General features: G+C 45.8%; 1 protein-coding gene across 1 annotated transcript in view; it reads right to left on the reverse strand.

The window, feature by feature from the left end:
- Positions 1–536: 536 nt before the first annotated feature.
- The window catches only part of CMPK1 (cytidine/uridine monophosphate kinase 1), a 28,965-nt gene continuing 4,426 nt past the window's right edge, over positions 537–25,075 (reverse strand). The window contains exons 2-6 of the mRNA XM_001374804.5: positions 10,011–10,157; positions 6,190–6,342; positions 4,815–4,891; positions 4,440–4,536; positions 537–2,780 (exon numbers count right to left, since the gene is read on the reverse strand). Coding sequence (XP_001374841.2) covers positions 2,739–2,780; positions 4,440–4,536; positions 4,815–4,891; positions 6,190–6,342; positions 10,011–10,157 — 516 coding nt within the window. The 3' untranslated portion in view covers positions 537–2,738. The remainder of the gene's footprint in view (positions 2,781–4,439; positions 4,537–4,814; positions 4,892–6,189; positions 6,343–10,010; positions 10,158–25,075) is intronic.

Genomic DNA, 25,075 nt, shown 5'->3' on the forward strand with positions numbered 1-25,075 from the left:
TGCCTAGCCCTTACCACTTTTCTGCCGTGGAACCAATACACAGTATTGATTCCAAGACAGAAGGTGAGGGTTAAAAAAAAAAAAGAATCACTGCGGCACAGAATGTCAGAATAGGAAAAGGCCTGGGAAATCATCTGGTCTGTATTCCTCATTTGAAAGATGGAAAGAAGCAGCTAGGTAACAGTGGATAGAGCCAGGTCTGGAGACAGCAAGTTCTGGGTTCAAAACTGGCCCCAGACAGTTCCTAGCTATGTGACCCCTTGGCAAGTCATTTAACCCCAATTGCTTAGCCCTTGCCCTTCTGTCTTAGAATTGACACTAAGAAAGAAGGTCAGGGTTTAAAAAACTAAAGATGGGGAAACCAAAAAGCAGTGAATTACCCCAAATCACAGAGCCAGGACTAGAACCTGGGTTCTTCTCTTGCCTCCTAATCCTATCATAGCATCCTGCCTCCCCAGGGCCTAAGGCTTGGCTCAGAGGATCCTTGAGCTTCACAACAGTCTTCACAACGGCACACGACAGTCTAGAAAAAGGAATTAGCAAAGGCAACAGCACAAATTTATTGATATCACTGTTTAAATAATTCACACTCTTTAACATCACCAGATAGAAATAACAATCGCACGTGAGTCAGTCAATAAACATTTATTAAGCACCTACTATATGCCAGGCACTGGGCTAAGAGTTTAAAAAAAAAAGAAAGAAAAAAAGACTCCAAATGAGAAATTTTTGAAACCCACATGAACTTCACGGTGACTCTATCTTTAACAAAAGGAATGGCCAGAGTAGCCAAGTCAGATGTGGCTCAATCAGCTCCAAAACTCAACAGTGCCAACACATTTTTCTACTTACAAACAAACAAAAGAACAGCCACCCAATTTAGCTATTACTCGGTTTCTGCGTTTCAGCTTGAGAATATCTGATGAAAGGAAACAAGGCAGCCCTTCTCTGCGGCCCTAGCAGTTGAACCCTCGAGATTGCCTTCCTAACATCCACAGGTCTCTGTCTCTCACTCTGCCATCCTCTCTTCTGTCAGTCTCTCTCTCACATCCTCTCTTTCTCCATCTCTCTGCCATCCTCTGTTTGTCTGTCACTCTCTCTCACTCTTTCTTTCATCCTCTCAATTTCTCTCACTGTCTGTCTATCTGTCTGTCTCTCTCTGCAGCTCTATGAGCTCCCTCTCAACCTTCACTTGACTGGATATTCAAACACGAACCCCAGGAAGGTTCTTTCATATTGGCTAAATCGGTAGAAAAGGGGTTTCTGCGGCCCCGGCTCTCTCCTAAGAAGCCAAAATCATGAAGCCTCCCCCCAGCACTGGCATGGAGGCAGGGAGGAGGGCACTGGGCTTCCTATCACCTGGAAAATTAATCCGAGAGAAGCCAGCTCCCCACCATGCCCAAGAATGCGACTACGGCCACACAGCTGAGCTGCAGTCAGTTCTCAGCTGTTCTAATCAAAACGCCTCTTCCCACATCAGCTGGGGGCAGAGAGCCGGACGGCGTCCAGAAGCTCTGGGAAACGTAAAGAAGGTGCTCTTTGTACAAGCAGCAGCTGAAGGGGAGGAGGAGGGAATGGAACTGGGAGCTGTAGGTAAGCCTGCCAAAGGAAGGTGTCGCCGGCAGAGCGTCCCATTTTGGGTGGACTAGACAAGGGCAGGACGCAGTGATTCTCTCGATAGGAATTCTCGGGTATGGCTCACTCATTCATTCCAAATCGTTCCATCTCCATAAAAATATCTGAAGATGGAATCAAACTCTTATACAATATATTCATTTGCTGTTTTCTTGAACAAACCAAAGTACAATTATTTGGGGGAAAATCCTTTTAAACAAAAAAATGATGAAAAAATGAATGTACCAAGAAAGCAAATACAAATGTCAAATTTTGCCTTTAAGAGAATTTCGCCCCCTCCAGCCTAGACCAGACCTAACTTCAGGTATCCCAAATGTAACAAAAATCAAACTGCTGAAAATCCCGTTTTCCCTTACCCCCAGCACATGTGTTTTCAGGTTTGTCACTGCAAGGAATTTTGCTCCGGTTCCTCTGAATCAAGAAGAGTCAATCAGAAGGGACGCGTCCCCCTCCCCGCTGCCGTGCCCCTTGCCATGACTCAATCCAGGTTTCCCACAGCCCAGGAACATGGCTCGGGCCCCTCTCTACTACGATCCACAGCAAACAGCCAGGGTGGTTCAAACCGGGTCAGATTTCTTAGTTAGTTAAGTAACAAACATGAAAACAACTCCGGGTCTTTACTTGCCCATTTGACTCCACCCCCCAAAAAAAATTAGCAAATAGTGACTTCATGAAAAAATTCCTGACATTTGGTCCACAGATCCACACAGCAGGTGGCAATTGCTTTTTAACTCGCGGCTCAGAAAAGCCGTCGGCGACGGCCCCTGCTAACGTCCTGTCACTACGAGAGGATCTACACGCGTGGCGCGGGCGGCACGGCGGGCTTCGCTCCCGAAGGAAGGCACAGCAGGAGAGAGGAGGGCAGGAGGGCTGAGGGCCTTCTCTTCGGGGTCAGGCCTGGACTACGACTAAGCAATGTCCCGAAGGGTCTACCAGTCATGTAAAATGGCCGCTGTAAAAAAACAATTCACTTAATTCCTATTTATTTTCCAGTCATCCATCGAGACATAATGACAAAAAGATTAAAATTTCTTTAAACAAAGGGTAGTCGATGGGAGTAGCAGCTATCCAAGCGAGGGTCGGGCATGATTGGTAGAGGGACATTAGCCTTCTTTGTCGAAGATCTTCAAGACGTCCCCAAACACCTGAAAGGAGAAAAAGAAGACGGCCCACATCACAGGACGTCTCAAGGAAGGGCGTCCCCTTCCCTGGGGTCCTAGCTGGGGCGGCCGAGTTCCTGCCTCTCCCAAATCACCGTCATTCCCTAAGAAGGAGGGGGAGAGCGTCCTTGTTGGCCCTGCAGGCAGAGGAAGGGCAGGGGGGCACGGGAGGAGCACACAGGCAGACCCAAGTGCTCCCTCACCCTCAGAGGGTCCATACTGTTCCCATTCTATAGAGGAGAAGCTAGAGGGGAGTCACTTTCTAGGGCTGCACTAAGTCAGCAGCTGAACTGAGACAGAGTCCCTCCGCAGGCAGCCCCCTTCCTGTGCTGCCCCATCAGGCAATATGGACACACTGGCAAAAGGCAGCCAGACTGGAAAGACCTTTCCTCCAGGTCCCTGGCTGCAGTGGCCATGGCTCATCAGGGAGAGGGGAAGGCTCTGAGCCAGGAGAAGGCAGGGTCACAGCTTTCATTCTGAGCCTGTCATCTATGGATCAGCTGTGTGGCCTCGGGCCAGTCGCTCCTCCCTTTATGCCTCAGTTTCCTCAGCTGGGCACCGGGGATGGCAACGCATCCATTAGCCACCTCACAGGGTGGCTCTGTGGATCCAAGGTGATCCTGCAGACAAGGCACTTTACAAACCCCTAAATGCGCTAAAAATCAGCCGTTCCACGACTTGAGGATATAACAGATGGTCCCAGTGGACTGTGTTCTGCTCTGTTCTTACAGTTAACGCCATCCTCTTGGGGATGGCTCAGGCAGGTATAAAGTGAGCCGGTCCCGTCTGCCCCTAAGAATTCTGCCTTCGGAGCTTTGGGGTCCTGTTTCCTATCCCATTGACGGGAGCTTCCCACGGAAGAGTGCTAATCCTCACGGCCAGAGGTAGGAAGGAGGGCTGCTACAAATGGAACTGCGTAGGGCTGACAGAAAACTGCACTGGAGACCATTTGGGTCGGCCTACAAAGATGGCGGATGACAATCTTTAGCCACTCTCCAGATGGGTCATTGCCTTTTCTGGAGTTCCGTCTTCTCTGTTCCTCCCCACAGGCCTAGTCTCCCTGACCCAGCCCCTCTCCGTGAGACGTGGGCAGCCCTGAGGAAGAAGACCTGCAGAGCCATGAAGGGTCTAAGGAGGAGGGAAATGGGTCCAGTGAGAGCTTCCAGAAACCTTTCCTGGGACTCTGACGGCCTCCCACCAGTCTGGAGATCGGGGATTGTAGAAAAAGGAAAGAGGAGGAAAGGGAAGTGACGCCTCAAAGGCCCCTCTTCACGGAGTGGGGCAGGAGAAGGGAGAGGGGACCAGGAGGGGGCTTCTGAACCAGATGGCCAACCCAGCCAAGCCACAAAAGTCTTTCAATGAGGAGCCTGTTCAGACTTCCAGTTTCCAAAATACCCATCTTCCTAAGCGTAGGAAAAAAGGGTTAAAGTTAGTAATAAATCACATACTTCTCATAAAGAGCAAGTCTGGAATTCTAAAACCCATCCTAAATGGAGAAAAAGCTATTTTTACCAGTTGCCGATGATTTGAAACATACTAATCCTTCAAATGCTCCTTCCTCTCCTGCCCACCCTGAGAGACCACAGTGCAGCTGAAATCATTTCCCCTTTTCAAAGGGAGAGTGGGAGAAGATGGGAGACTTACCTCCTCCACGGATTTAGAGGCGTCCACCTTCCTGACTTTCCCCATCTCCTCATAGAGGTCAATAATGGGCTTAGTGCACTGCAGATAGGTCTGAATTCTGTAACAGAGAAAAACAGGGCCGAATTTATGCTGAAAAGTTCTCTCCCCTTTCCCCAGCCTGTTGGAGGGAGGCTCAGGGGGCAGCACCACCTCCTAATCATGGCCTTGCCTCTGGGCTCGGGGATCCTCAGGCAAGGCATCCCACCTTTCTCCGCAGGGCTCTTCATGCCCCCATACCTCTGCACAAAAGGAGCATGGGATCTGCCCTCCCCCCAACATTTGACCCAGCCTGGCTGAGAGCATCCTCCCCCAATGAGTGCTGACAAACAAGGGTACCTCTTTCCTAGGCTTTCCCGGTTGTCGTCACTCCTCCCACTGCTCTTGCCCCTCTCGAGACAGCGCTCAATGCAGATCTGGTCAAATGGAATGTGGAAACAATTACTAGGAGATGTGGCCCCCAGACCTGTCATTCTCTTAACCTGAACAGCTTAAAGGAAGCAGAGGGGAAACTGGGGGGGGGGGGACCCCAAATACAAGATTCCCTGCACAGAGCTCCAAGTGTCTGATTCATTAATCAACGAGCAAAGGCTTTTACGTTGAAGCATGTGTTTCGATTTAAATAAACTAGGTTAAACAAGTCCAGAGCACCCCAAGAATCCATTCATGACTCAGTTTTTCCTGGGTATTCTTTTACAAACCGCAATAAAAAGAAGATCTATATGAATGTGGCTCCCTCTAGGACATGTTATTAACTTATTAGGTATGAATTACATGCCTCCGTTTGGGTTCCATTTTTGCTTACTTGTCAATAACACCATAAATATCCCAATATTTAATCATCAACATATTTGCACTTAAAGAAAGCATCTCTTGTTAATAACAAATAAACATTCCTTCATTATAAAGCTGTGGTAACATTCTAATGCTGACTTTGAAGAATAAGTGAAAACAGATTGGTTTGGGGTTAGAAAAAGAAGGGGATGGATTTTCAAATAATGCAAAGTCTCCAGTGATTCTGTTACCACAAACAAGGGCGACTTGTGCTTGTATCCAAGCACATATCCCATGGAGTCTTCAAGGATCCCTTTCCAATCCTCAGCTTGTCCAGCTATTGACATGAGCTTAACAAACTTTAGAGCAACTGTCAACTGGAACTAAGTATCTTAATGACATAATTCCTGAAAATCCAGGTCTCTCTTCAAATATAATCCCAAAAGCGTTCTACGTTGTCTTGGAAAGGAGGAAACAACAGAAAGGAACACCTGTCTTCTGAATCTATAGATGGTGCCGTCTTTGGAGAAGAACTCCAGAACATCCTGAATGCTCTGGCTAGTTGGGACGGTCCTTTTGAGTGCCCAGGAATGGCGAGCAGTGGCTCTGATCTGGTAGGGGTTTAAGACAAGGGTGGTTCAGCTTGATGGCTCAATCTTGCCATTTTGTCAATTCCCATAAGAAATGACCAGGCCCTCGTTACTGGGAAGAGAAAGGCGATTCTAGTTCTGCCAGGCTGACAGCCCCATCACTGATGCCAAAGTGTTTTCAAAATTCAAGACACAGGGTTACCGTTCTTTGGGGCTGAATTCATTTCTATTGGCAAGTGCTGTAAGTGCCAACTGGAGGCACAGGTGAAAGCCACTTGATGGGCTTCTGCTGGTGACAGCCAATGTTTTATAGACCCTGGACTAGCAGGGAGGGTTAACATGCTCATTACCTCATTATCACAGTCAAAAAACAGAATGAAAGAGACATCTGCTTTCCCGTCCATGGTCTTGTTCCAGCCCTGAAGGTTGTCTTGATTTCGTGGAAACCCATCGATTAAGAATTTATTCTTCTGGGCATTGGCCTCCATCGTCTTATCCATTTCCTAGGGGACAAAAAGACATTTTCACATTCCAGGGTTCATTTAGAGAAAGTTACAACAAGAAGGGCTGCTTAGGAGGACTATCTACCAAGGAAACCTATCCTTTTCCTCCCTCCAACTGAGACACATCCTGAGGCCATCATCCCGCCAAGGTCTATCTCACACCGTTGCTAAACCAAAATCCATGCTTCATTTTCCCCTCACCTGGGGATAAATTCCTGCTAAGGGGACTAGGCAATACTGCTACGCAAAAACACTCAGAAAAGAGGGAGCCGTAAGGTGTAATTGGAAAGAGCACTGAATTTAGAGTTGGAAAATGGAGGTCCCAATCCTAAATCTGCTACTTAAAAGGAGTATGCTAAAGGCTCCATTGTTTCCCTTTGGTAGTTGTTGAGACCTTCCAACTAGAGACAACATGGTTTTCCTAGATCTTTTGGAGCTTTCAAGTCTCCTCTGCTTTCCTAAGTAGCACTCAGTAAATGTAATGGATTAAAACTCCTCTAACATAGTACTGGGTTTCTTACTTTTTATTTTTAATTTAAAAAATTTTTTAATTATTTTGTTGGTTACATTAAAATTCCTAGGTATCTCCCTCCCTTCCCTCTCTGTATTAGAGAAGGAATCATTTGGCAAAAAAACAAAGCATATATATGTGTATATATATTTATATATAAATAAAAAACATGTCTTTCATGTTTCTAGGTATCAGTTCTTTCTCTGGAGGTGGATATGTACAAGTTATCCTTCAAACATTAATTCTATATCTGTATATAATGTTTTCTCTCTTTTTTTATTTGTTTAAACCCTTGTTTTATGTCCTAGTAACAAAGCTAAGACAGAAGGGCAAAGGCTAAGCAAAATGAGGTTACGTTAACTTGCTCAGGGTCACACACAGGAAGTATCTTAAGCCAGACTATAATGTTCTCTTGGCTCATCCTGTTACATTTTTCATACTTTCATAGAGGTCTTTCCATGTTTTTCTAAATTAACTTGCTCATCATTTCTTACAGCATAGTAGTTATTCCATCAATCATATGCCACAACTTGTTCAACCATTTTCCAATTCCATCGAGAAGGGGGTCGACTCTCTCCCCATTGGCACCAGGCATGTAGCCTTTCCGGGGCCATCTCAGCCACAAGGTGGCACTATTAGCCTGGAGGACTACCTCCATCTAGGTTTGGGGGAAGATAAGACAGAGGTTATTGGGAAAGGAGTTACTTTGGATGGTCATGTCCTTGGAGTTGAGTTCTTCGTGTGTGTGTGTACTTTTAAAAAAAAGTTCTAAAGAGAGAAATAAAGGCTGTCCTATATTTGACAGATACTGTTAACTTGAATGCTTGCAAGGGAACTGAGGTCCCTTTTGCTGGACCCAAACAGCCCACAGTAGCATTGGAAAAAAAAAAGTCCAGGTTGTTCCTCAACCTGTGACTATCCCTTGCTGTCCCTCCACTACTATATATAGCCACATGAGTTTGTTCTTCTCTCCAAGAGGCCCGATTCAGAAACTCAAAGAGAAACTCTCTTCCTCTTTCCTATAGAAGTTGAGATTTAAGAAATATAGTCTAGGAAACCTCTGTCTCCCACAATCTCTTTTCTGTCTTTTCTGGGCCAGATCTAGGCCTTCTCTCTGAGGCTGAGTCCAAGAACTCTTGCCATACTATGACCAGGCTGCAACCATCTCACCGTCTCTTGGGATGAAGAGGCTCCAGGACGGCTTTACAGGGACCCAAGATGGATCTCTCTCAGTCTTCATTCTCATGGCCCTGGTCTCCAGATCAGTTCTGGTTCTCTTTTCTCAGACCAATCTGCCTATTCTCTAGTAGGTTCCCAAGACACAACTCAAGTCTATTATAGATCTGATCCAAAGTCACAGAATCTGAGAGTTGGAAGAGACTTTCAAATCTCTAGTCCAGCCCATACTCCAAGGAATGCCCCATTAGAACATCCAAGGAAATGGTCACCTGGTCTCTGCTTGGAGATGTCAAAGGAGGAGGAATCTACAGTCTCTCAAGGCAGCCTCTCCTACAGTAAAACAACTCTCTTGGTTAAAAAGTTCTTTTTGGTATCCAGCGTAAATGGGCCTCTATGTTCTCCCCCAACCATTGCTGCTCTTGGTATTGCCCTCTGGGACAAACAAAACAAGCCTAATTGCTCCTTCCCATGATAACTCATCAAATCTTCTTAAAGACTATTCTCAGTCAGGTCCCCCTCCTTTCCTTCTCTTCTTCAGGATTTTCTAACTAGCCTACATATGACTTGGACTTGAGGTCCATTCTGGCTGTCCTCTAGATGCTCTCTGTTTTATCAAGGTTCTTTTTTTAAAAAACATTTTTATTAATTTTATTATTTCCCAATTACATGTAAAAATTTAACAATCATTTTTTAAAATTTTGAATTCCAAATTCTCTCCCTCCCTCCCACCCCCTCATTTGCACATGTGAAATCATACAAAAGATATTTCCATATTAGCCATGTTGCAAAAGAAAACAGACCAAAAAAAGTAAGAAAGAAAAAAAGTCTGCTTCAATCTGCATTCAGAGTTCATTGGTTCTCTCTGGAGGTGGATACCATTTTCATCGTGAGCCCTTTAGAACTGTCTTTTCAAGGTTCTTATTACATGATGGCTTCAAAATAGAACCAAGACTCTAGACGAGTTATTACCAGGGCAGAGGACAGAATGATAACTACCTCCCTGTTTCTGGAAGATCTGAAAGTTTCTGGAGGGACTCTTTTAATGTATCCTGAGATCACAGTAGTTTTTTCAATTGCCACAGCACACTGTTGTCTGCTTAGAGGCCACCAAGCTACCCAACCTCTTCAGGCACATGTTCTACCCTATCCTGGACTTGGGAAGTTAATTTTTTGAACCCAAGTACAAGATTTTACATTTACTCCTACTGAATATCATTTTATTAGATTCTGCCCAAAGCTTCGGCTGAAAGTGTCAGAGACTCAGCTACAATACCCAATTGTAGTCCAAACCAGATTAGAATGGAATTGGGAAACATTTAACAAAAAATTTTTAAATATAATAAAATAAAGATGATAATATATTTTTAAATCAAATAAAAATGCAGCCCACAGGGATTTTTATCTGCAGATTAGTGGTTACATATATACATATACGTTACATATACAATGCTATAGTATATAAAATCATTGTAACATTATCTATGTAATAGAGTAAAGTCTAAATGGCTATAATAATGGCCACTCAGATGTGTGAAGCTGTCATTATATAACAGAGGTTTCCAACTTTTTTCTGCAAATCAGTGGCTACTGCCAAGAGGGAGTTAGGACAGCTATGGTCATATAGTTCATGTTTCTTTCCTCCTCCTTGTACTTTTTCCTTTTTTTTGTAAGTCTTCTCTTCTCTCCTACAGTCTTGTTCTTTCCTTCCTCTTAATTTTTTCCTGTTTTACCCACATATGAGGACACACAAATACCCATAAAGGAGGTTGGTCACATGTAAGGACCTAATGTAGCCAATTTAATAGAATATTCCTTCCTCTTTCATTCTCTAATGCCACAATCTCTCCACAATGTGGTCACTGCCTGTAAGACAGAAACACAATACTCTGATGTTTTCTTTTAGTCTGTTCAAGTGAAAGATGGATTTAATTTCTTGGTTGTTTGTTGGAATAAATTAGTCATCATTCACACTCCTTACCCTTTTTAGCAAGCTGATGGTTATCTCAACTGGCACAATCTCTCCTTCTCTTATGTACTTTTCGATGAGCTCGCCATACTGAGAATCTGGCTTGTTTCTCTCATTACGAAGAAGATCTCCTGCAGAAAGGTGCGTATAGCCATATTTCTGAAAGTTACAAAAAACAAAAACCCTTCACACACAATTCATTCTTAACCAGGATCTTGAACTTATATGCAGGTTTCGAAAGAGACAAGGTAGTAAAATAGTGAAAAGAACATTAGATTTGATATCAGAGAACCTGGGTTTGAACCCTGAGTGGTTTTGCTACTTACTATGGGTCTTCTAACATCTCTGGGGACATTTCCAAGGTTGCAAAATGAGGAGGCTGGCCTAGAAAAGCTTTAGCAGCGTCCTTGCCATCTCGAACTATCTGAACTCATGGCAGTCTGTTCTTCCTGGAATCCCAAGTGCTGCCTCCTTCCTCAAGTTCTTCCTGATGCTCCCTCCAGCCTTCCTCCTTGGTACTAACCACAAACTTCCATTTTCTAACCTCAATATGCCCTTGCTGGACAATCGCCCCATGCATGACCTTATGTAGCACAGTTCATGTGGGGAAATCTATCTTCTTAATTCAATTGAGAGCTCCCTAAGGGCAGGGAGTCTGCCCTGTACTCTGCACACTTAGCTCAAAGCTTTCTAGCAAGGGCTTATTAATTAAATAAATAAATCTTAATGGAGAAGGAAGAAGAAACAACTCCATCTAGTAGCTCACAAACTTTTTCTTCCTCCAATCCCCATCCCCAAAGAATCCCATGGCACCATCTTCCACCCCCAACTATCATTCCTAAGTCCACACTAGCAATCAAAAGAACGTCAGAGCCTAACACAATGAGAGCCATTCAGCCACTAGGTTACTGTCACAACTTCAAAATGGTTATCCAATTCTATGGGTATTTACTGAATGAGTAACTGCTGTTGAAGACTTAAAACAGAACTGGACTCAATGTTCCTTCTGACCTTATCATGGCACTAAACTGCCCTCTCCCAAGTTCCTAATGATCTCCTAGCTCTCAAACCCAATGGAGTTTTCCCCCTGACCTCTCTGACTCTCTTCTGGTTCTCCTCTGACCCAGCCTTCTCTGTCTGCTTTGCTGGATCCTCCTGATCCAGGTTTCCTTCCAGGATCCTTACAACTTCCATAGCCTAATACAGACTTCTTCCAGTGACACAGGAAACTCCCTGTTGTTCCAGAAACAAGACCTACCCATTCTCAGCTGGAAGTATTCTCTCTGGCTGTTCCCCATGCCTGGAATGTTCTTCCCTCCTTTCCTCTGACTCCTAACTTCTCTGGCTTCCTTGAAGTTCCAACTAAACCCCACTTTCTCCAGGAAGCTTCCCCAACCTTTCTTAATCTAGTGCCTTCCCTCTGTGCACTATATGTATTTTTTTGTATGTTATCTCCCGTTAGACTGTGAGCTCCTTGAGGGCAGGGGCTGTCTTTGACCTCTTTTTGGATCCTCAGCACTTAGCACAATGCCTGGCATGTACATAGAAAGTGCTTAATAAAATCCAAAATAAAACTGGATTTTTCAAAATAAAAAATGGATTTGAGAGATGTCTTCTATGCAAAAAAAGAACAAGGAGGCCAGCACCACTGGGGAAGAGCCAAGTCAAAAGCCTGGAAAGGTGGGAAGGGGCACTGGGGAGTTTAAATTCCATCTACGAAACAGTGAGGAGGCCAAGTGGGCTGGAATGTAGTGTGCATCCTGGGAATGGGAAATGTCTGCAAAAAACCTGGAGGCTGATCATGGGCTTCAAGTGGCACCCAGAGGACTTCGTACTTCATCCTGGAGGCAATGGTGAACCACTTCTATTTCCTGACAACAAACTGCCATAGTGGGACTTATGTTTAGGTAGATCCATTTGGCATATGTGTGAACCAAGGGCTGAAAAGAGAGATGGATGGAAGCAGGGAGGCCCCAGTACTAGGTAGAATTACAGCCATTTTCTTCAGGGGCTATGGGGACTGACAAACCACCGACATCTCTATGGAGGAGCCACAGCCACACAAGCGTCAAGGAATGTGGCATTTTACTTCTTACTCTAGGCATCCTGTCACTGCTTCTCCAAGGGACAGGCTATCTGGCTACATATATAGGAAAAAGCAACAACCTGGGAGTCCTAGCTCTTTAGTGGCTCTGGGCCTCAATAACTTATATTTACACAATTTACAAATTACATCTCCCTTGCCCCAGTGTCCCTTGGCTCTTCCCCCCAAAACCCCTTCTGAGGTAGGTGGTGCAAGTCATTGTAATAGCTGGTTCTGAAAGAGCTCTCTGAGGCAGTAAAGCATCTTGCAAGCATTCCCTCAACAGTGAGGTTTTTGTCCCCACTTCAGAGAGGAGCCTCATGAAGGGACCTGCCTGAGGTTGCCCAGCTCTTGGCTCTAGATCCAAATGGCTCCTCCTCGTGTCCCCAAGGCCCTCACTTGGTGCCCTGCCATCACAACACATTGTCCCTGAAATATCTGAATTCCACAGATAAGGAAATAGGCTCAGCAAGCGGAAATACTTTCCTGAAGATCCTGCAGCTGCTAAGTCCCTGCACCAGAATTCATTGCCAGGCCTCCACAGAGTCCCCCACGACTGTCCCATATCTGTAAAAGGAAGCATGTGGCCTACCTGGATGGTTTCTAAGGTACCTTCTGGCTCCAAAACAAAAAAGGTTTTGTCTTGAAGCAATGACGCGTTTCAGGGCTTACCAGAATCTACAAACATGGGAGAGGTGGGAAAGGATCCAGGAACAGGTGTGGTAAAAGAGAAAATGTGTGACCTCGAGCAGGTTCGGTTGCTCTCCGGGTCAGCTTCCCCTTCTATAAAATGAGGGGGTTGGCCTAGGCTTGGCATCCCATGTTCTAGTTGACCTTTGTAAAAAATAGACTCGAACTCTGGACTTCAATCCCCAGAAGTCCTTGCTCCACTTCCCCAGAATGCTTTGAATTCTCACATGGGCTGAGATCGAGAAGATATTTAACCTGATTGCAAAGGTTTTTGAGCTCTTTTTAGACTTCCATTTTAGAGCAGAGGTGACGCTTCCATGATGTGAGATTATCTTGTCTAGGCCCCTCTGGCCTAGGCACGTGTTTCTTATCCTGTCTTTTCTTTAATCCTTAATTTTTAATAAACCTCTAAAAATGATAATACTCCTTGCAGAGAGAAACTAATTTCTACCGGCCTCAGTCTCCCCTAAAATTTTAATCTTTACACCTTTGAACTCTGACATTCTAGGTTCTAGTCCAACCTGCCTTTGTCTCAGTTTCATGGTTTGTAAAATGGGGATGGCAATATCTATAGTATTTACCTAATAGGTCATTACAGGATCAAAAGCCATCAGTTATGTAAAATGCTTTGCAAACCTAAACAGTGAGAGCATTAAGTGCCTACTCTGTGCCGGCCCCTTGGGATGCCAACGATAGGAGAGACGGCTCCTTTGTGGACGGTCTGCAGGCTGAGCTCCTTCTTGCTTTCAGTCCAGGAGCATCAATCAGCAGGATCCTTCCCACGCTCTCCGTTCTTTTTTTAAAATACTTTCTGGCCTCCTCCAAAGTGCCCACTTGGGTTCCAGATTCCCTAGAAGCTTCTCCAAGCCAGCAGCCTCCAGAATGTTTTGGGCTCAGCAGCTTTCACACTCAGGGTACACCATTTCTTTTCTTCTGAAAGCATTTCACAACCATGAGCAACTACTGTCCACACAATTTTCCGGCAGCTTCATTGTTTCCCCTGTTTGTTTTGGCGCTGTCTTGGCAGCTTCCCTGCTGGCCCGATGCTCGGCCTAGTGATTCCAGGCTATGGTAAATATTGCCCAAATGAAGACACAAACATTACCAAACAGCAGTCAAAGCGTATGCTCACATCCCACCCCCACCCAAGAAGCTTTGCTCCATAATGCTCTGCCATGCATGCAACATATACATTATGAAACCAGGCTAGTAATTTAGAAATTAGTGCATATGTGGTGTGTTTCCTGACATTGCCAAACTGGGGCCTGCACTAAAGTGGGTTTTGGCAATTACGTTCTTATTTGGCTGGGATTTTATTTAGGGAGAAAAAGAGCATGGATTGGGGAGGTACCGAATAGACTCTAAAAATAGAAGCTGCAGTACTGAGAAAGAGAAAATAAGTTTCTTTGACAAGTCCTGGAATTTAATTCACTGGGAAGATGACCTGAAATATTTATTGCACATGGGTCAAACCCGCACAATGATCTTTCTACCCAGTGAAAATTTCTTTCCTTATTTCATTTCGACTACCCACTGGCAATTACATTTTATTATTTATCTTCCTTATATTTTACTTCTCAAGGGCTTGAAGTCTTCGCTGAAGTTTTCCCCATCCCAAAGTTGTGGGTTGTTTGTTTTCTGAACGATCACAGTACAGTAGTGATCAGGGTATTTTATCATAATAAGTAGAGTTTAAACAGTACTAATACTTTCAAAGCATTCCATCATAACCAAGTGATAGCCAGAGCGAATTTTGAGACAAGCAAAGATGGAAATTATGGAGCTGTAATCCAAACATTTTCCCATTCCCCAGAAGCTCCTAGCAATGGAAAACGAGGCCTAACTGCAGCCTCAGCAGCGGGACACAAAACCACAGCAGGTTATAAATACCATAAACTACAGGAATGAAAATTCCAATCTATTCTCTTGAACCTCCAATGGGAAAGGAATCCACTAAATATGCTGCCAGCAACGGCCTCAAATCTTCTCTTTCAGATCTCGTTATTAAATTACAACACAACCTAATAATTATTTTATATATTAATCTCATCGTCTGAGGGTAAAAAAAAAAAGCATGAGACACTCTTTATTTCATGATTCTTATTACAACCAGGTCTCTTGTTGACAATTTTACAGCATTAGCTGCCCCAGATAATCCCAGGCTTTTTATCTTTCTTACACAACTCGTTGGGTCTCTTCTACCACTTCCCTGTCGAGGTCCCTGCATGGCAAGCGTCCCCTTCAGCTCTTCACTCACACAGGCTATTAATGGCAAGTCTCTGAGCCATCCCTCAATGGGGTGGGCAGCAGCCGTAAGGGCACAGATGGGAAACTTGGCAGAAGTTGTCTGATGCAAAGACGCTCTGAAAACATCTATGTGAAAACCTGCCAGCTCTCCTTGCATTCCATTCACAGCTCAGACATATTAGAGACATCCAGGTAAAATGGACTCATCTCTTTCATCTCTAAAATCTTCCCCTGAGCACCGCCCGGAGGTGCCGGTCCATGATGACCACCAAGAAGGGTTGACACCTTTGTCTGAAGATGACACCAGTGTCCATCCACTCTTCCATGAGCAGGGCTGAAGGCGAGGAGCCCCTCCATCTGTCTGGCCCTCCTTTCCATTTCCAGAAGAACCTCTCCAAGCCGATTAGTTGGAATGGCTGGTCGTGATCTCCCAACGCCAGAACTTTTTTTCAAGGCTGAGTGTGATTGCGCCCAGCTTCCAGATGCTTCCTACTGGCCAATTTTTCAAGTTTCTGTCCAATTCCACCCACACAGAGTTGGAAGAAGTTTCCTCCTCCTATACTAACCATTTAAGGGAAGTTATTACTATAAAACAGGCAGCCTCCAGTGGGAGAATGAGAGAGTCAAGATTTGCCTTCAGTTGCTCAGAGATTCAAAGCCAACCCCATCGGGTCCATGCCCTCCCTGGGGCCTGCAAATGAGCAGCATCACTCTGGGACAGACCTACTGGGTGCAAATCTACATAAGAAGCAGTTTACTCTTTTCATAAACAAACTTATGCAAGCCATCTCTGAGCCAGCAGGGAACAAACCCATATCGCCTCGCTCTCGTTTTCTTCTGCTTCCAAACAGATACTTAGCATAGAGTCTAAGACACCAGGTAAGAGTTTAAAACAAAGGAAGGCCAAAAGGCTGATTTGTGAGGGAGGTCTAAGGGAGAGGAAGGGTCACACAATCACTGACTAAGAGAGCCGGAAAGGACCTCATGGCCTAATGGAGCCCACGATGCAAGAATCAATCACCCACACATGGAAGGAAGGCGGTCATCTGGCTCTGATGGCCCAGGCTGGAGCCCAGCTCCCTTCCAGGCAGCCCCATCCGCTCAGGGGCAACTCTGAGGATCTGAGAAAAGGTTTGCCGGAATCAAGGCTAAATCAGCCTTTGGGCAACTTTGCCCTGGTCAGCAACAGGGCTAGGCCTAAAGCCACGATCAGGCTCTAAGCCACGGCATTTCCCATTATCCTGGGGGTCAAGGAGGGAGGAGGGTGCCCAACATGGCTCTAGAAAGCAAAGCAAGGCTTTACGTTCTGGAGGCATCTGCATTTCTCACCCAGGCAGCGGGGAAATATGAATGCTTCTGGAGCACAGCTTGCACGGCAGTTCAGTACTTTGTGGAGCCAAAGTCCACCTCTTATAACTCCTCACACCTCACAGCCTGCTTCCTGATTCCTATTAAACCAGCATTTGTTCAGAGGGTCACACAAGGGTATAGGCATAAACCAGTATTTCCTAAATTCTGTTCTCTATTATTCCTGAGTTCCATGTGAAATAAATGTGGATTCATGAGAAAATGCCAATGCCAACAATATTTTTATTCTAAAATATTAAATATGAATTTATGTATGAATAAAAAATGTTACATAAGGAAACTTTTCAATAGGAAAAGAGGACTAATTCTTTATATCTTTTTAGCTCTTTCATTCCAGAATATCCCACATGCCCAGACACCCTGATTGGTTCCATCGATATATTTCCAGCCAAAAAAGAGCTCTGTGGCCAAAATCATCCGGGAAATGCAGTCCTGAGCCATTCTGGAAGCAGACTGGCTGATGTAATATAGGAAAATGCTCCAATGTGCCCACGCCCTCCATGGTGTGTCACTAATATCAGACCACACAGAACAAGAAAACGTGTGCCAACCGCAACAGCCCAGGGACCTCCAGGAACTCCCCACAGTCAGCCCCAGTGAGGCTCTCCCTGATGCCCCTGGAGGCAGTTCACTGGCACTGGGAAGATGACACAGATTCCTCTCCTCGAATCACTCCATGCCAACACGTACAGGGATCAGAAGGGGAAGGACCATTCTAGTAAGGCACAAAGTCCCAAACTATCCAGGCCTAACCACACAATTCATACTAATCACAAGCAGAGCCACCATGGACACGGCCTGCACTGGCTTAGGAGCTGAATTAAGGGAAGGACAACATGCAAAACCTCTGATCCCAGGGCAAGCAGATTCCCACGTATAGACTTTCCTAAGTACTGGGGACACAGCACAGGCCAAAATGGTCCCCAAAGAGAGGGAAGAAAATTACACAGGGAAGGCACAAGCAGGGCTAAGGAGGCAGGAAAGGCAGGCTTTCAGCAGCATCTTAAAGAGAGTCAGGAACACTAAGAGATGGAGGTGGAGGGGCAAAGCAGAGAACACCCAGGAGACAGCCAATACAGAAACATCAAGATGGGAAATGATAGCTAACATTTATATAACTTAAGTGCTTAGCCCTTTGCAAATACCATCCCATCTGATGCTCACAATAACACTGGGAGGTAGGTGCTATCATTATCCCCTTTTACAGATGAGGAAACTAAAGCAGAGGGGAAGTGACTTGCCAGAGCCCCACAGTTAGTAAGTATCTGAAGCTGGATTTGAACTCAGATCTTCCTGATTCCTCTCAGGCTCACTCCTCTCCACTGTAGACCCTAGGGCATAGATGAATCATAGAGCAAAAAGCAAGACTAAAGAGGAAGAAGAGGCAGGCTCTATGATCTGGGAAATGACAGGGAGCAGTCAGAGTCACTGAGCAGGGGTGACATGGTCAAGACTAGATTTTCAGGGAAAAAACAGCTTGGTGGGTGAGAATGGATCAGAGGCTTGAAGCAATGCCAGGGGGAAAAAAACAGCTTGGTGGGTGAGTACAGGCAGGTCTTAGTGTGTTGCATTAAAACCCAAAATGACTTTTCAAATTTGCACAGGGATTTTTCTAAATACTCCCTCATTTATGAATGAAAAAGAAAAAAATAATAGGACAACCCAGAAACCCTCTTTAAGCATAAAATCAAGAGTGATTGACGGAGATAGAAAACAGTGAAATACAGTCCAGAAACAGATGGGGATTTAGTCACCTATCCATGGAACATAGGTACAGAAGAAACCAATAAGAGCTTACACCTGCCCCAATTAGAAAATCTAGGTTTGCTTTTCCTCCTACTCATATCAAATGGCATCACTGAAAAAAAGAATAGAATTGGATCTCTTCTTGTATTTGGCTTCTGGCCAGTGCTTTCCTTTCCTGGTAAGGATGTGGAAGCCCCAGAAGGACTCACCCTGGGAAGTAGAAGGAGATGCCCAGGCAGGCTTGGGCTTTGAAGCCTCTCAAATAAGGAATAGAATGTTGGCCAGGGTATCTGGGTCATCTCTTTTACTGTTTGGGGAAAATGCCCCGGGCAAGGGCAAGAGTTTAAAAGCCAGACCAAATAAAAACTGGATGTGAAGAACCATTTGCTGTCCACACTGTAGAATGCTGGGCCCAGGGAGTACTTATAATTAGTCTGTATAGGTTGTTATTTAGTTTAGGGAGGAAAAAAAACACACAAACAACCCCCAACAACTGTGCCTTGGAATTTGATCCCAAAGGCTCTTTAATATGATAGATTAGCTCAGTGTAGGAAGCTTGGAAGGTTCAATTAGAATTATAAAACCCAGTATGTGAAAAAAAATGGATTTGCTGTTATGTCTATGGGTCTATAAATGGCATCTGGGTATTACGGTTAAAAAGCCTAATGAATGCCCAGATGACTAGGCATGTATATTGTCTTTTTTATTTTATTTTATTTAGAATATTTTTTCATGGTGACATGATTCATGATTTTTCCCACCTCTCTTCCCTCCCTCCTCCCAGAGCTGACAAGCAGTTCCACTGGGTTATACATGTATAATTGTTCAAAACCTATTTCCATGTTATTTGTATTTGCAGTAGAGAGATCTTCTAACATCCAAACCCTAATTATATCCCTATCGAACCCTATGATCAAGCAGTTGTTTTTCTTCTGCATTTCTGCTCCCACAATTCTTCCTCTGAATGTGGATAGCATCTTTCTCATGAGTTCCTCTGGATTATCCTGGATCATCACATTGCTGCTAGGAGAAGTCCATTATGTTCGATTGTGCCACAATCACATATACTGTCTTTAACAGTTCCTCCATGGCTCTCAAGACATAGACAAGAAATTTCTTTTTTTATCCCCCTGAATCACAGAGCCAGCCTTGCCCTTGGCCACTGGCACAATAGGCACCAAGAGACTGAAGTTACCAAAATAACAGTAAAAAAGATGAATTCTTAATGTAGGAAAACTGGGAGGAGATGCCATTTGAAGCTTTGGATGTAAATAAGCACAGGAAGAATATATTACCAAAGAGATTAATAGCCCATACATAGGAATAGTTATAAAGGACAGTAGACATCGTCTAATCCAGAAATATCAAACACCATGCCCTCATTTAGCCCACACCACTCCAGGGTGTGGCCAGAACCAGATTAAACTATAATTGGGAAATAAAATTAAAAAATACAATAAAACATAGATATTACATTTTAAACCTAAGTCGATGAGGCCTACAGGGATTCTGAAGTACGGCTGAGTGTCTCCACCCCACTCTATTTTCATTTGAGTTTGACACCACTGATCTAGTCCAATCCCTGCATTTTCAGAAGAGGAAACTGAGGCCCAGGGAGATGGGACTTGAACCTAGGACCTCTGATTTCTAATCCAATCCTCTTCCAGTTCTTACATATTACCTCACCTTGGAGAATATCTAGGCCAGAGATTCTTCTTCATCACCTAGGAGGCAGGAATTTATATCTATTTTTGTTTTTCATATTGGGATAGTCAAATTTTCATTGATTTCATTTGTAACTCTATGTATTTTATTTTATGCAGTTAAAAACATCATCCTAAGAAGGGGTCCACCCCTAAGCTTCATTGTACTACCTGCCAAAAGGGTTCACAAAAATGGTGTTGACTCTCTGCTCTAATCCAATCTCTCTTGTTTTAAAGATGAAAGTGGGGGGCAGCCAGATAAGAGTCTGGCCTCAGACACTTCCTAACTGTATGATCCTGAGCAAGTCACTTAACCCCAATTGTCAAGCCTTTACTGTTTTTCTGCCTTGGAATTCATACCTTAGAAGATAAGGGTTAAAAAAAAATGAAGGTGAAGCTCAGAGAGATGATACTTGTTTTTTTGGAAACCAGTAGAATACAGTTTGAAAGACTGGATTTGGAGGAGCATCATGGAGGAAGGAATCAAGGAAGAGGAATAGAAGAAGCAATCAGGGATAACTTCATATAGGCACCCTTTGAACTGGGCCTTAAAGAAGTTTCAAGGGAAAGAAATGGTGACGACAGCAGCATCTCTGGGAGCAGGAAACAAAGTGGGCAAGGTGTGGTTCATGAGTCGAATGGAACACCACTGAGTCAGAAGGAGAATGTGATGGATCCACCTGCAGACTTCTGTGAACTGATACAAAGGGAAGTAAGCAGAACCACCCAGGAAACAATACATTCAATGGCCACAACAGGAGTGGAAATGAAAAAAAACCACAGCAACATCATGAGCAGGCCCAACTGGCCTCAGAAGAGAGCTATGAGATGGGTTGCCTCCATCCCTTCTCAGCAGAGGTGGGAAGACAGTGGATATCAGGTCCTTTTCAATATGGTGGTCAGTTTTGTTGAAATTGCCTTTTTTTCCTTTTTTATTCTTTGTTATGAGGGGTGACTCTGGAAGGGGAGAAAGGAGAGATCCAGGGGAACAAGCATGGGATATAAAAAAAAGACAGCAATATACGTTTATTCTTCACAAAATGATTCAGCAAGAGGAATAATGGTTGAGAAAAGGCTGGCACTCACTGGCAGAGGATGAGTGCCTAGGGCAGGAAAGCCCCAGGATGAGCTCCGGGAAGAGCCAGGTCCAACAGCCTGATGGGAAATGGAGTTGAGGGGCTACAAAGAAGGTCGGACAGATGCTCACTAATTAGAGGGAAGGGCCTGGGGGGTTTAGGTGAAGAAAGGCCCTGGGCAGACACGTGGAGGAAGGGGGAAAGGGAAGATGGATTCATTTCTACTAGTCATATCTCAAGGCTCTATTTTGAGGAGAGGGGAGAATAGCCCAGAGTTACAGAGCAGACAGATGTTGGAGTCAAGGCCAGAGGCTGAGGTTGGTCTCTGATAGGTCTCCATCTCTCCTCCTGGCCTTAGCTGCCTCTGAACAGATCCTAATGGACTGCTCAGAAAAACAGTCCATGCGTGGGGTAGCAATGGATTGAGAGCCAGATCTAGAGATGGGAGGTCTTGGGTTCAAATCTGGCCTCAGATACTTCCTAGCTGAGTGACCCTAGGCAAGTCACTTAACCCTCCCCCCTTGCCTTTACCACTCTTCTGCCTTGGAACCAATACTCAGTACTGATTCTAAGACAGGGTAAGGGATTAAAGGGAAAAAAAAGAGGCCAAAGAGCCTTTAGGAACAGCTCCAGTGCCAGAAGAAGCATCTTTTAGGATGCAAAAGATTTGCTATCCAAAGCTAAAGTTCAAAGAAGGAAAAAATTAATAAAAATGAATCATAGCGCTGCAGTGCTTTGTTTTCCTCTCAAAGGTCACCTACCTGTGTGACCCTGGGCACCGTCTACCCCTTAGCCCTCTTCTGCTTTGGAACACACTACTGATTCTAAGATGGAAGGTAAAGGTTTATAAGGGGGGGAAAGCAGCCCATGCCTAAGCAGCGAGCACAATCCCAGCCTCAAATGGGAGGTTCTCAGAACAGTTGGGAACAATCAATGCTTTTCCTTTGGAGAAGCTGCACCAACTGGCCTCTGATCGCCAGGCAGCCTAAGCATGATGTCAATCACACCTGCTCCCTATTAAGTTCTAAATGCTCTTATCAAATGTTTAGTCTGGGAAAATGTTCCCAATGTGTCAGGTTAAGACTGCTGGAATGTTGGGGCAAATATGTTTTCACATGGTAATCAGACTAAAGTAACAACTTGGAGCCCAATTAACCCCTCCCACCTCCCAAGCAGTGCAGAGCATCAGTGATGGGCAGAGGGAGGGCCATCCCCCAGCAGGTGAGCTCCTCTCCCCCCATCCCCATCCTGTCCACAACGGCTGCCCCCCTCTCTCGCTAGCAGACTCCAGCCAAGAATTCTCTCTGGGTGGCCAAGCCTTGGGGGGGGGGGGGGGCTGGGTCCCCTCTCATTAGTGCATTAAATAGGATCCAGTAATCAGATTAGTTACTGCCCAGGAGACAGCAAACACATCCAGGAGAAAGGCCCTGCCCTCTGGCCCTATCTAGGCCAGGTATGAGCTCTGAATGGTCTCCGCATTTCCTCTCGGCCTCACTAGCTGAGCCCCTCCTTAGGGGGTCCTGACACCGTCAGAGCCAACAAATATTTAAGTCAGCCACGGGGAAGGCTCAGTGCTAGGAATAAAGGCAAAAACAGGCAGCAAACGGCCTGGGAGGTCCTCCCGTTCTACTGGGGACTCGAGCCAGTACCGCCCGACCTGGAGATACCCGGGTGCTCCGGAGAGCCCCCTCTTCACCCTCCGGAGAGCTGCCCCCTCAATGGCCCCTCAGGCTTTCCCCTTGGAACATGCCCCCAACCCCCTCGAGCAGGAAACCTTCCAGCACTTCCCCGCCTCAGAGCACTTGGCTCACTTCTTGCAGGCGCCCCGTGAGCCCACAAGCACGAGCTGAATCCGTCCCCAGCCCTCGGCCAAGAGGGAGAAGCTCCCGAGGCCGAAGGCCGCCGTTTCCGCTTTGGGAAGGAAGTGCAGGAAGTGCTCGCCCAATCAAACAGCGGAAATAAATGGCGGTTTCCTTACGGCCAGCCCGGAGCGAAGGGAAGGGGAGCGAGCGGACCCAGCCCAGCCCGGTAACTGGCCGCTGCAATGCCCCAGGTTCCGGCGGGACAAAGAAAACCCTGCGCGGCCACTGTCTGTCCCGCCAGGGGGCGCTCTCACAGCGTCAGCCGGGACATTTTCTCAGAGCACCTACAGCGATCCCTGCCGTCCTTTTCCGGTAACACCAGGGAGAGGGAAGGGGCAGGGCTTTAGCCACCCTGGTCCCCGCCTCCTCGGCACGTTCAAGGAATGACACACAGAACATAATGGGGATCGCTCGCTCGGGGTTTTCCACGGGCATTCTACGACCCGGCCCAAATGCCGCCTCTTCCCCGGAACACGGGAGTCCTTTACGGCCTGCCCAGGCTCCACCCTCTGGGTGAAAGCAACCCCGCCCAGTGCAGGGGGCAGCGCCTACGGAGCCAGCTTTGGGGTCCGGAGGGCAGGGGAGGAGGACCCGGGAGGGCGCCCGGGATCTGGGGTCAGCCTGGGAGCCCCGCCCGAAGTCTGGCCACAGCCTGCCTTCCCGGCCCGCTCTGCCCTCTCGGATTTCTGGCCCATTCCTCCTACAGCCTACTACAGGAAACTCAAACTGCCCTCCTGCCCCAGGGAGACCCCTCTTCCCTTCCCCAGCCCTGCTCTACAGGAACCACCAGCAAATCTACTCGGGCATTAGACCAGCCACCTCCTCCCTCTGGCCCCCGCCCTAGGCAATCAGAGGGCCTCCATCCAGCCACCACACCTTTATCTGTGGGCTTTCCCCAGGTAAAATACAGGCTCCTCTCAGACAAGGAATTTTTTTTTTCTATTTGTGGGGCAACTAGGTGGGGATGCAGTGGCTAGGGTGTTGGATTTGGGAATAGGAAAGATCTGAGTTCAAACGATGCCTCAAGACTAGCTATAAGTTCCTAAGCAAGTCACTTCACTTTTGTTTGCCTCAATTTCCTCAGCTGTAAAATGGAGAAAATAGTACCTATGACAAAGGTCAAAGTGAGCTTCAATACAAACCTGAAACTACTACAGAAATACCAGCTTTTATGACTATCACTCCCCTCTCTGAACCCCTTTCTTCTGGGGAACCATCTTCCTGTGAATCCCCCCAATAGCCAAGTCATCCTGAACTCCTCCTCACTGGATTCTTCCATGGCCAAATCCTCTCTTCCACCCAGAAAAGGCCTTTCCATAGCACCTCTTGCCAGGCCCATGGCTGTCCCCTCTTGGTCCCCCTCTCCATCTGTCTCCTCTTTTCCCCACCATCTTCTCCTCCTCCCCTCAGCCCCAGCTCAGCCTCATTCTTCCCAAAGGCTCCCCTCTGCTTCCCCCTTGGATTCTACAGTTCCATGGTTCCTTGGGGCATCAACAGAGCCAGGATATGGTAAGACCCTGGGAGCCACCCGAGTCCATGTTCTAGTCTAGCTCCAGTCTGGGTCACACCAACAAAGTAAAAATGACTTAACGAGATTCCCTGCCCTCAAAAGGAATCTGGGTGCTAGAAAATACCTGCAAAGCTCTCCAAGAGAAATTGGCTAGCCTGAGGGCCCAATTCTTGAGCTTCTGTGAATGAGCCCAAGCACAGACAGGTTTTCTTGGTATTTCAAAAAGCATCCAATAACAACTGCCAGACAAGAAGACCCCCTGGAGGGAGCAGAGTTTAGGTCTGGTGTGAGTGTCTTGGGTCAAAATAAATTCTATCATTCAGAGAGGCAGAGACTTTTTTCAAGTGACTTCTCACCCTTTTCCTGGCCATTATACAATAATAACAATTCACCATTCTAGGGTGCTTTAGAGCTAACACATGTTTTCCTCATTAGTAAAGTGTAAGCTTGAAGGATGACACAGGAGGGCACCACAAGGTGGAGGACTGGACTGCTGGGGCTAAGTCACTGATAAAGGTGGGAGGGAAACAGGGAAATCAAGAAGCCCAGATGTCTACACCAGTGGTGTTAAATAGAAACCAAGGCCTCTAACCCATACATGAAGATCCCCAAGGCCACATATTAACATTATCTATGTTTTACTGTATTTTTATTTATTTTGTTCACTATTTCCCAGTGACATTTTAATCTGGTTCAGGCAGTACTCAGGAGTGTTATGGACTGCATTCAGCCCTACCAATGGGATACTTCTGGTCTAGACAAACTGAAAGAGCTTGGAAGGAGAAAAGACTT

This window comes from Monodelphis domestica, chromosome 2 (genome assembly GCF_027887165.1).
Source record: "Monodelphis domestica isolate mMonDom1 chromosome 2, mMonDom1.pri, whole genome shotgun sequence".
In the NCBI taxonomy this organism is placed as follows: domain Eukaryota; kingdom Metazoa; phylum Chordata; class Mammalia; order Didelphimorphia; family Didelphidae; genus Monodelphis; species Monodelphis domestica.